The 12,249-nt window shown below is 43.9% G+C and overlaps 1 protein-coding gene across 1 annotated transcript in view; it reads right to left on the minus strand.

The window, feature by feature from the left end:
* The window catches only part of LOC124018254 (epsin-3-like), a 62,933-nt gene that overhangs the window by 17,722 nt on the left and 32,962 nt on the right, over positions 1-12,249 (minus strand). Inside the window, exons 6-8 of the mRNA XM_046333520.1 lie at positions 10,483-10,604; positions 3,439-3,516; positions 2,392-2,520 (exon numbers count right to left, since the gene is read on the minus strand). Coding sequence (XP_046189476.1) covers positions 2,392-2,520; positions 3,439-3,516; positions 10,483-10,604 — 329 coding nt within the window. The remainder of the gene's footprint in view (positions 1-2,391; positions 2,521-3,438; positions 3,517-10,482; positions 10,605-12,249) is intronic.

Genomic DNA, 12,249 nt, shown 5'->3' on the forward strand with positions numbered 1-12,249 from the left:
ACATACTGACTCCACACACACTGACTCCACACACACTGACTCCACACACACTGACTCCACACACACTGACTCCCACATACTGACTCCCACATACTGACTCCACACATACTCCCACTCCACACACACGGACTCCACACACACTGACTCCACACACACTGACTCCACACACACTGACTCCCACATACTGACTCCCACATACTGACTCCACACACACTGACTCCACACACACTGACTCCACACACACTGACTCCACACACACTGACTCCACACACACTGACTCCCACATACTGACTCCCACATACTGACTCCACACACTGACTCCCACACACTGACTCCACACACACTGACTCCACACACACTGACTCCACACACACTGACTCCACACACACTGACTCCACACACACTGACTCCCACATACTGACTCCCACATACTGACTCCACACACACTGACTCCCACACACTGACTCCCACACACTGACTCCCACATACTGACTCCCACATACTGACTCCACACACTGACTCCCACACACTGACTCCCACACACTGACTCCCACACACTGACTCCCACACACTGACTCCACACACACTGACTCCACACACACTGACTCCCACATACTGACTCCCACACACTGACTCCACACACACTGACTCCACACACACTGACTCCACACACACTGACTCCACACACACTGACTCCACACATACTGACTCCACACACACTGACTCCCCACATACTGACTCCCCACATACTGACTCCACACACACTGACTCCACACACACTGACTCCACACACACTGACTCCCCACACACTGACTCCCCACATACTGACTCCACACACACCGACTCCCCACACACCGACTCCCCACACACACTGACTCCCACATACTGACTCCCACACACCGACTCCCACATACTGACTCCCACATACTGACTCCACACACACCGACTCCACACATACACTAGACTCCCCACACATACGACTCCCACACATACACTCCCACACAACCGACTCCCACATACTGACTCCCACATACTGACTCCACACACACTGACTCCACACACACTGACTCAACACATACTGACACAACACATACACATAGACACAACACATACTAGACACAACACATACTGACACCCATAGACACATAGTCAGACATACACATAGACACAACACATACACATAGACACAACACATACACATAGACACATAGACACAACACATAGACACAACACATAGACACAACACATACACATAGACACAACACATAGACACAACACATAGACACAACACATAGACACAACACATAGACATAGACACAACACATAGACACAACACATAGACATAGACACAACACATACACATAGACACAACACATACACATAGACACAACACATACACGGGTCACACAACAACACCACGTGTCTAGAAGCTGGACAAGACATGTGAGAAGGAAGACAAGACATCAGAGAGAGAGAGAGTCTACTCCGGTCAGAGAAGAGAGGAGAGCACCAGTCACTCAGTGAGTAACTGCTTCCATTGTGCCACCCTGGCAGAGAGAGGGGGAGAGGGGGGGGATAGAGAGAGGGGGTGGAGAGAGAGGGGGATAGAGACAGAGAGAGGGGGGTAGAGAGAGAGAGAAGGGGGTAGAGAGAGGAGACAGAGAGAGGGGGAAGTAGAGGCAGAGAGGGGGTAGAGAGAGAGAGAAGGGGGTAGAGAGAGAGAGAAGGGGAGACAGAACAGAGAGAGTTCCCAGTCTAGAGAAACAGAGTGAGTTCCCAGTCTAGAGGAACAGAGTGAGTTCCCAGTCTAGAGGAACAGAGTGAGTTCCCAGTCTAGAGGAACAGAGTGAGTTCCCAGTCTAGAGGAACAGAGTGAGTTCCCAGTCTAGAGGAACAGAGTGAGTTCCCAGTCTAGAGAAACAGAGTGAGTTCCCAGTCTAGAGAAACAGAGTGAGCTCCCAGTCTAGAGAAACAGAGTGAGCTCCCAGTCTAGAGAAACAGAGTGAGTTCCCAGTCTAGAGAAACAGAGTGAGTTCCCAGTCTAGAGAAACAGAGTGAGTTCCCAGTCTAGAGGGTAAAACATTGACAAGGTGATGAGCAGCCAGACAGACAGAAGGAAAGGAAGACAGAGAGGTGTTGAGCAGAGCTGAAGGACTCGAAGGCTTAAAGACACAGGGGGCTCAGGGGGAGAGAACATGCTCCCCACCTTCACCTCTCAGTGGGCCAAACCTAGTCCCTATGTAGTGCACTACTTTGGGCCAGAGACCTATGTGGCTAGTCTGGTCAAGCAGTCTGAGTTTCTGTCTCACTCCGCCATAATGTGAGCTGGCGAGATCAGGCCGATTCTACCAGGCCACTATAGCGCAGTGCACTACATAGTGACTAGGATGCCATCTGGGACAGGACCAGGGGCACTACCGGGGGCACTACCTGCTGGTGCTCCTCTTTGCTCAGGCTCAGGGCGATCTGGAGCTGTCTCTCTTCATCCATATCCAAGGCAACCGGAGGAGGCGAGGCCGGCTGTAAGGGAGCCAATCGGTGGAGTGGAGGAGGGGAAATACAAATCAGTCATTGGTGGATAAATAAAAACACTTCCTAACCTGCCTTGATATTCACATTGGTGCGGTTCCAGGTTGTCTTTTTACAGACGCACTGCGAATCTCAGAAGAACGCTGTATCACATCATGTGGTTGCTGAGATGTGCAAAATAGATGACCTGGAACGCCACCATTGTTGATACATTGCATGGAAGGCAAGCCCTCTTTGACCCTCCCCAAGACAGGGATTGGCATGTACACCAGAAGAGGTCAGAGGGCGGGATCTCATACCATTGGTCTAGAGAGAGAGGGGAGATGGTGCTATTGGTTAGTGGAAACAGAAGGATGCAGCCTTATCCCATCTGTGACGAGAGAAAAGGTGCAGCACAGCAAGCTGCTTGGCTGTTCAGGAACCAGGGTCAAAGTTCATTTAACCCACAGGTCTAAGAGAGTGAGTGAGTGAGTGAGTGAGTGAGTGAGTGAGTGAGTGAGTGAGTGAGTGAGTGAGTGAGTGAGTGAGTGAGTGAGTGAGTGAGTGAGTGAGTGAGTGAGTGAGTGAGTGAGTGAGTGAGTGAGTGAGTGAGTGAGAGAGAGAGAGAGAGAGAGAGAGAGAGAGAGAGAGAGAGAGAGAGAGAGAGAGAGAGAGAGCTTGCAGCAGCAGGAGGTAGAATGGTTTGGTTAGGGTTAGGGTTTAGCATTGCAAAATTCTCATAACCTTCCTGAAATTCCCTAATTTCCCAGAACTCCCAGTTGAACGATTCCCAGAATCAGGAGGGAGAGAGATCTCCAAACGGGATTTATGGGAAACCTGGGAATTTTGGGGGAATGTTTCTGGATTTTTACAAGCCTAGTTTAGGGTATGAGGATGCAGGGGACTCGAGGGGCTACATCTCAGCAGTACCTTCTGAGCGTCCTCCTTGCTGAGGCTCAGGGCAATCTGGAGCTGAGTCTGTTCATCAGTATCCACCGGGGGAGCAGGCTGGAGTGTTAAAGGGGCTGGTGTTAATATAATAATAATAATAATAATATTGTTATGCAGGTGAATGAGGACCCAAAAGCGACTTGGCGAAAACAGAGTCTTTAATCCAGTAAAGGAAATATGCAATACTCCTAGACAAATCGGAGCGGTAAATAAAGCATAAAAAACAATTCCACTCGTAATCACGAGAACTGACTGGAGACTCGATAATAAACTGCAGGTTGCCTCGGGAAGGCACTTGACCGTAGCAGACTCAGACACCTGCTCACCACGCAGCATCTGAGGGAAACACGACACGACAGGGCGATACAAAGACACAGCACGGTGAACAATATACAAGGATCCGACAGGACAGAAACGGAAAACAAGGGGAGAAATAGGGACTCTAATCAGGGGAAAAGATAGGGAACAGGTGTGGAAAGACTAAATGATTGATTAGGGGAATAGGAACAGCTGGGAGCAGGAACGGAGCGATAGAGAGAAGAGAGAGAGAGAAAAAAGGGAACGAACCTAAAAAGACCAGCAGGGGGAAAACGAACAGAAGGAAAAGCAAAATGACAAGACAATATAAGACAAAACATGACAAATATATGCCATTTAGCAGACGCTTTTATCCAAAGCGACTTACAGTCATGTGTGCATACATTCTACGTATGGGTGGTCCCGGGGATCGAACCCACTACCCTGGCGTTACAAGCGCCATGCTCTACCAACTGAGCTACACAGGACCACGTGTTATTAGCAGGGCTGACTGCACTCAAAACACTTCTGCTTTTCAGGTGTTTCTAGTCGGGCATCAGGGACACCAGGTGACTCCGGCCCATAAATGACAATGATGAGTTAACTAACTGGGAGAAAAGAACACCTGAAATCATTTGTGGGTCCTTCTGTAGCTCAGTTGGTAGAGCATGGCGCTTGTAACGCCAGGGTAGTGGGTTCGATCCCCGGGACCACCCATATGTAGAATGTATGCACACATGACTGTAAGTCGCTTTGGATAAAAGCGTCTGCTAAATGGCATATATATTTGTCTCTCGACAGCCAGTAGATCAATAAGCTCTGGGTTAGGAGTTGGACTAACTACTGGAAATTGAAAGTCTGTAAAAGTTGACCAATATTCAGCTTGTAAAGTTAGTCAACGATGAGTTTTTGTGTGTTTTACAAAAGGACCTAAGATATTGTAGCGTTTTACAAAAGGACCTAAGATATTGTAGTGTTGAACAAAAGGACCTAAGATATTGTGGTGTTGAACAAAAGGACCTAAGATATTGTAGTGTTGAACAAAAGGACCTAAGATATTGTAGTGTTGAACAAAAGGACCTAAGATATTGTAGTGTTGAACAAAAGGACCTAAGATATTGTAGTGTTGAACAAAAGGACCTAAGATATTGTGGTGTTGAACAAAAGGACCTAAGATATTGTAGTGTTGAACAAAAGGACCTAAGATATTGTAGTGTTGAACAAAAGGACCTAAGATATTGTGGTGTTGAACAAAAGGACCTAAGATATTGTAGTGTTGAACAAAAGGACCTAAGATATTGTAGTGTTGAACAAAAGGACCTAAGATATTGTAGTGTTGAACAAAAGGACCTAAGATATTGTAGTGTTGAACAAAAGGACCTAAGATATTGTGTGTGTTTTATAAAAGGAGCTAAGATATTGTAGTGTTGAACAAAAGGACCTAAGATATTGTAGTGTTGAACAAAAGGACCTAAGATATTGTGGTGTTGAACAAAAGGACCTAAGATATTGTAGTGTTGAACAAAAGGGCCTAAGATATTGTGGTGTTGAACAAAAGGACCTAAGATATTGTAGTGTTGAACAAAAGGACCTAAGATATTGTAGTGTTGAACAAAAGGACCTAAGATATTGTAGTGTTGAACAAAAGGACCTAAGATATTGTAGTGTTGAACAAAAGGACCTAAGATATTGTAGTGTTGAACAAAAGGACCTAAGATATTGTAGTGCTGAACAAAAGGACCTAAGATATTGTAGTGTTGAACAAAAGGACCTAAGATATTGTAGTGTTGAACAAAAGGACCTAAGATATTGTAGTGTTGAACAAAAGGACCTAAGATATTGTAGTGTTGAACAAAAGGACCTAAGATATTGTAGTGTTGAACAAAAGGACCTAAGATATTGTAGTGTTGAACAAAAGGACCTAAGATATTGTAGTGTTGAACAAAAGGACCTAAGATATTGTAGTGTTGAACAAAAGGACCTAAGATATTGTGGTGTTGAACAAAAGGACCTAAGATATTGTAGTGTTGAACAAAAGGACCTAAGATATTGTAGTGTTGAACAAAAGGACCTAAGATATTGTAGTGTTGAACAAAAGGACCTAAGATATTGTAGTGTTGAACAAAAGGGCCTAAGATATTGTAGTGTTGAACAAAAGGACCTAAGATATTGTAGTGTTGAACAAAAGGACCTAAGATATTGTAGTGTTGAACAAAAGGACCTAAGATATTGTAGTGTTGAACAAAAGGGCCTAAGATATTGTGGTGTTGAACAAAAGGACCTAAGATATTGTAGTGTTGAACAAAAGGACCTAAGATATTGTAGTGTTGAACAAAAGGACCTAAGATATTGTGTGTGTTTTATAAAAGGAGCTAAGATATTGTAGTGTTGAACAAAAGGACCTAAGATATTGTGTGTGTTTTATAAAAGGAGCTAAGATATTGTGTGTGTTTTATAAAAGGAGCTAAGATATTGTGTGTGTTTTATAAAAGGACCTAAGATATTGTAGTGTTGAACAAAAGGACCTAAGATATTGTAGTGTTGAACAAAAGGGCCTAAGATATTGTGTGTGTTTTATAAAAGGAGCTAAGATATTGTGTGTGTTTTATAAAAGGACCTAAGATATTGTAGTGTTGAACAAAAGGACCTAAGATATTGTAGTGTTGAACAAAAGGACCTAAGATATTGTGTGTGTTTTATAAAAGGAGCTAAGATATTGTGTGTGTTTTATAAAAGGACCTAAGATATTGTAGTGTTGAACAAAAGGACCTAAGATATTGTAGTGTTGAACAAAAGGACCTAAGATATTGTAGTGTTGAACAAAAGGGCCTAAGATATTGTGTGTGTTTTATAAAAGGAGCTAAGATATTGTGTGTGTTTTATAAAAGGACCTAAGATATTGTAGTGTTGAACAAAAGGACCTAAGATATTGTAGTGTTGAACAAAAGGACCTAAGATATTGTGTGTGTTTTATAAAAGGAGCTAAGATATTGTGTGTGTTTTATAAAAGGACCTAAGATATTGTAGTGTTGAACAAAAGGACCTAAGATATTGTAGTGTTGAACAAAAGGGCCTAAGATATTGTGGTGTTGAACAAAAGGACCTAAGATATTGTGTGTGTTTTATAAAAGGAGCTAAGATATTGTAGTGTTGAACAAAAGGACCTAAGATATTGTAGTGTTGAACAAAAGGACCTAAGATATTGTGTGTGTTTTATAAAAGGAGCTAAGATATTGTAGTGTTGAACAAAAGGACCTAAGATATTGTGTGTGTTTTATAAAAGGAGCTAAGATATTGTGTGTGTTTTATAAAAGGAGCTAAGATATTGTAGTGTTGAACAAAAGGACCTAAGATATTGTGTGTGTTTTATAAAAGGAGCTAAGATATTGTGGTGTTGAACAAAAGGACCTAAGATATTGTGGTGTTGAACAAAAGGACCTAAGATATTGTAGTGTTGAACAAAAGGACCTAAGATATTGTAGTGTTGAACAAAAGGACCTAAGATATTGTAGTGTTGAACAAAAGGACCTAAGATATTGTAGTGTTGAACAAAAGGACCTAAGATATTGTAGTGTTGAACAAAAGGACCTAAGATATTGTGGTGTTGAACAAAAGGACCTAAGATATTGTAGTGTTGAACAAAAGGACCTAAGATATTGTAGTGTTGAACAAAAGGACCTAAGATATTGTGGTGTTGAACAAAAGGACCTAAGATATTGTAGTGTTGAACAAAAGGACCTAAGATATTGTAGTGTTGAACAAAAGGACCTAAGATATTGTAGTGTTGAACAAAAGGACCTAAGATATTGTAGTGTTGAACAAAAGGACCTAAGATATTGTGTGTGTTTTATAAAAGGAGCTAAGATATTGTAGTGTTGAACAAAAGGACCTAAGATATTGTAGTGTTGAACAAAAGGACCTAAGATATTGTGGTGTTGAACAAAAGGACCTAAGATATTGTAGTGTTGAACAAAAGGGCCTAAGATATTGTGGTGTTGAACAAAAGGACCTAAGATATTGTAGTGTTGAACAAAAGGACCTAAGATATTGTAGTGTTGAACAAAAGGACCTAAGATATTGTAGTGTTGAACAAAAGGACCTAAGATATTGTAGTGTTGAACAAAAGGACCTAAGATATTGTAGTGTTGAACAAAAGGACCTAAGATATTGTAGTGTTGAACAAAAGGACCTAAGATATTGTAGTGTTGAACAAAAGGACCTAAGATATTGTGGTGTTGAACAAAAGGACCTAAGATATTGTAGTGTTGAACAAAAGGACCTAAGATATTGTAGTGTTGAACAAAAGGACCTAAGATATTGTAGTGTTGAACAAAAGGACCTAAGATATTGTAGTGTTGAACAAAAGGACCTAAGATATTGTGGTGTTGAACAAAAGGACCTAAGATATTGTAGTGTTGAACAAAAGGACCTAAGATATTGTAGTGTTGAACAAAAGGACCTAAGATATTGTAGTGTTGAACAAAAGGACCTAAGATATTGTAGTGTTGAACAAAAGGACCTAAGATATTGTAGTGTTGAACAAAAGGACCTAAGATATTGTAGTGTTGAACAAAAGGGCCTAAGATATTGTGGTGTTGAACAAAAGGACCTAAGATATTGTGTGTGTTTTATAAAAGGAGCTAAGATATTGTAGTGTTGAACAAAAGGACCTAAGATATTGTAGTGTTGAACAAAAGGACCTAAGATATTGTGTGTGTTTTATAAAAGGAGCTAAGATATTGTAGTGTTGAACAAAAGGACCTAAGATATTGTGTGTGTTTTATAAAAGGAGCTAAGATATTGTGTGTGTTTTATAAAAGGACCTAAGATATTGTAGTGTTGAACAAAAGGACCTAAGATATTGTAGTGTTGAACAAAAGGGCCTAAGATATTGTGGTGTTGAACAAAAGGACCTAAGATATTGTGTGTGTTTTATAAAAGGAGCTAAGATATTGTAGTGTTGAACAAAAGGACCTAAGATATTGTGTGTGTTTTATAAAAGGAGCTAAGATATTGTGTGTGTTTTATAAAAGGAGCTAAGATATTGTAGTGTTGAACAAAAGGACCTAAGATATTGTGTGTGTTTTATAAAAGGAGCTAAGATATTGTAGTGTTGAACAAAAGGACCTAAGATATTGTGTGTGTTTTATAAAAGGAGCTAAGTGTTTTTCAGTCCAAGGCCTCGGTGCAGAATGCACCATCTAACAACACAGAGACACAGAGGCCATTCAGTGGATCAATACCAGGCTAGCTAACAGTGGATCAATACCAGGCTAGCTAACAGTGGATCAATACCAGGCTAGCTAACAGTGGATCAATACCAGGCTAGCTAACAGTGGATCAATACCAGGCTAGCTAACAGTGGATCAATACCAGGCTAGCTAACAGTGCCATCAATACCAGGCTAGCTAACAGTGGATCAATACCAGGCTAGCTAACAGTGGATCAATACCAGGCTAGCTAACAGTGGATCAATACCAGGCTAGCTAACAGTGGATCAATACCAGGCTAGCTAACAGTGGATCAATACCAGGCTAGCTAACAGTGGATCAATACCAGGCTAGCTAACAGTGCCATCAATACCAGGCTAGCTAACAGTGGATCAATAGCTCCAGCCTGTCCAGTCCAGTCACTCATTCACTCAGCACAGCTGCCGGCGGTTCACTCTGCAGCATCGCACTCTGTAATTGGCCAGATCGGCAGCCAACTCTGAGTATCGGTGTCTTTGATTGGCCAGGTGTTACAAAGAGAGAGGGGTGATATTGGTTTCTATTTAAGGCTCAGTGAAATGGATGACACTTAGAGGACAGAGAGAGAGAGAGAGAGCGAGAGAGCGAGAGAGCGAGAGAGAGCGAGAGAGAGATTTGAGCTCTGCAGGGGAGTGTGTATGAGTGGGAGGGAGGCAGCCACATTCATAACATTCTCACACTGCATGTAGTCAGAGTGTGTCAGTGCCTCTTGTTCAGTCTTGTTCAGTGTGTGTGTGTGTGTGTGTGTGTGTGTGTGTGTGTGTGTGTGTGTGTGTGTGTGTGTGTGTGTGTGTGTGTGTGTGTGTGTGTGTGTGTGTGTGTGTGTGTGTGTGTGTGTGTGTGTGTGTGTGTGTGTGTCAGTGCCTCTTGTTCAGTGTGTGTGTCAGTGCCTATTGTTCAGTGTGTGTGTGTGTGTGTGTGTGTGTGTGTGTGTGTGTGTGTGTGTGTGTGTGTGTGTGTGTGTGTGTGTGTGTGTGTGTGTGTGTGTGTGTGTGTGTGTCAGTGCCTATTGTTCAGTGTGTGTGTCAGTGCCTATTGTTCAGTGTGTGTGTGTGTGTGTGTGTGTGTGTGTGTGTGTACTGTGTGAGTGTGTCAGTGCCTCTTGTTCAGTGTGTGTGTCAGTGCCTCTTGTTCAGTGTGTGTGTGTGTGTGTGTGTGTGTGTGTGTGTGTGTGTGTGTGTGTGTGTGTGTGTGTGTGTGTGTCAGTGCCTCTTGTTCAGTGTGTGTGTCAGTGCCTATTGTTCAGTGTGTGTGTGTGTGTGTGTGTGTGTGTACGTACTGTGTGAGTGTGTCAGTGCCTCTTGTTCAGTGTGTGTGTGTGTGTGTGTGTGTGTGTGTGTGTGTGTGTGTGTGTGTGTGTGTGTGTGTGTGTGTGTGTGTGTGTGTGTACTGTGTGTACTGTGTGAGTGTGTGTGTGTGTACTGTGTGAGTGTGTGTGTGTGTACTGTGTGAGTGTGTGTGTGTGTGTGAGTGTTACCTTTTCACTCTCCTCTCGGCTCATGGCCAGAGCCAGCTGCAGTTGTAGCTCCTCCTCCCCGCTGGTCTGTGGGCGGGCCTGCTCCATGTCTGATGCGGCACGGCGAGGAGAGGAAGAGGTGGCTGGGAGGAGGAAGAGGAGGAAAGAGGGAGGGAGTGGAGAAAGAGAGAGAGAGCGAGAAAGAGGAGGGAGGTGGCAGAGGAGATGTAGAGAGAAAGAGAGGGAGGGAGAAAGAGATTGAGAGGGAGAGGTGGGGGAGAGAGTGAGAGAGAAAGAGGAGGGAGGTGGCAGAGGAGATGTAGAGAGAAAGAGAGGGAGGGAGAAAGAGATTGAGAGGGAGAGGTGGGGGAGAGAGGGAGAGAAAGAGGGGCAGGTGGCAGAGGAGAGAGAGAGAGAGAGTGTGTGATTTTTAAGAGCAGAGTTTTAGTGGAGAGAGCTGGGTTTGCATGTTAAGTCTGCTGTCCAACCACTGTGTGTTCTGTTATTCCAGCAGGCCTGTGTTGGCATGACATGCTCTGCCTTGGTCTGCAAGGCTGCACCCCAAATGGCCCCCTATTGTCTATTTAGTGCACTACTTTTGACTATGGACCCTGGTCCTAAGTAGTGCACTATATAGGGAATAGGGGGGCATTAGGGACGGATCCTAGCTGCTGCTCTCTGCCTCCTGCACTAGGAACAATGGTGGCTTTTGTGGAGTAGGTAAAGGAGGTATTTTTTCATTTTAATTTGATTTTACCTTTAACTTGGCAACTTTAACAGTTAAGAACAAATTCTTATTTTCAATGACTGCCTAGGAACAGTGGGTTAACTGTTTGTTCAGGGGCAGAACAACAGATGTTTTACCTTGTCAGCTCGGGATTCGATCTTGCAACCTTTCAGTTACTAGTCCAACACTCCAACCACTAGGCTAGCTGCCCCCAAGTAAAGGAGGTAGAGGGGGTAGATGAGTAGAGGGTCGAGGGGGTAGAAGGTGTACTGGGAGTGGAGGAGTAGGTGGGTAGTGAGGGTAGAGGGGTAGTGGAGGTAGATATGTAGAGGGGATAGATGGGTAGGGGGTAGATGGGAGTGGAGGAGTAGGTGGGTAGTGAGGGTAGAGGGGTAGTGGAGGTAGATATGTAGAGGGGATAGATGGGTAGGGGGGTAGTGAGGGTAGAGGGGTAGTGGAGGTAGATATGTAGAGGGGATAGATGGGTAGGGGGTAGAGGAGGTAGATATGTAGAGGGGATAGATGGGTAGGGGGTAGAGGAGGTAGATATGTAGAGGGGATAGATGGGTAGAGGGGTAGAGGAGGTAGATATGTAGAGGGGATAGATGGGTAGGGGGTAGAGGAGGTAGATATGTAGAGGGGATAGATGGGTAGGGGGTAGAGGAGGTAGATATGTAGAGGGGATAGATGGGTAGGGGGTAGTGGAGGTAGATATGTAGAGGGGATAGATGGGTAGGGGGTAGAGGAGGTAGATATGTAGAGGGGATAGATGGGTAGGGGGTAGTGGAGGTAGATATGTAGAGGGGATAGATGGGTAGGGGGGTAGATATGTAGAGGGGATAGATGGGTAGGGGGGTAGATATGTAGAGGGGATAGATGGGTAGGGGGTAGATATGTAGAGGGGATAGATGGGTAGGGGGTAGATATGTAGAGGGGATAGATGGGTAGGGGGTAGATATGTAGAGGGGATAGATGGGTAGGGGGTAGATATGTAGAGGGGATAGATGGGTAGGGGGTAGAGGAGGTAGATATGTAGAGGGGATAGATGGGTAGAGGGGTAG

This window comes from Oncorhynchus gorbuscha, unplaced genomic scaffold (genome assembly GCF_021184085.1).
Source record: "Oncorhynchus gorbuscha isolate QuinsamMale2020 ecotype Even-year unplaced genomic scaffold, OgorEven_v1.0 Un_scaffold_454, whole genome shotgun sequence".
Classification (NCBI taxonomy): Eukaryota; Metazoa; Chordata; class Actinopteri; order Salmoniformes; family Salmonidae; genus Oncorhynchus; species Oncorhynchus gorbuscha.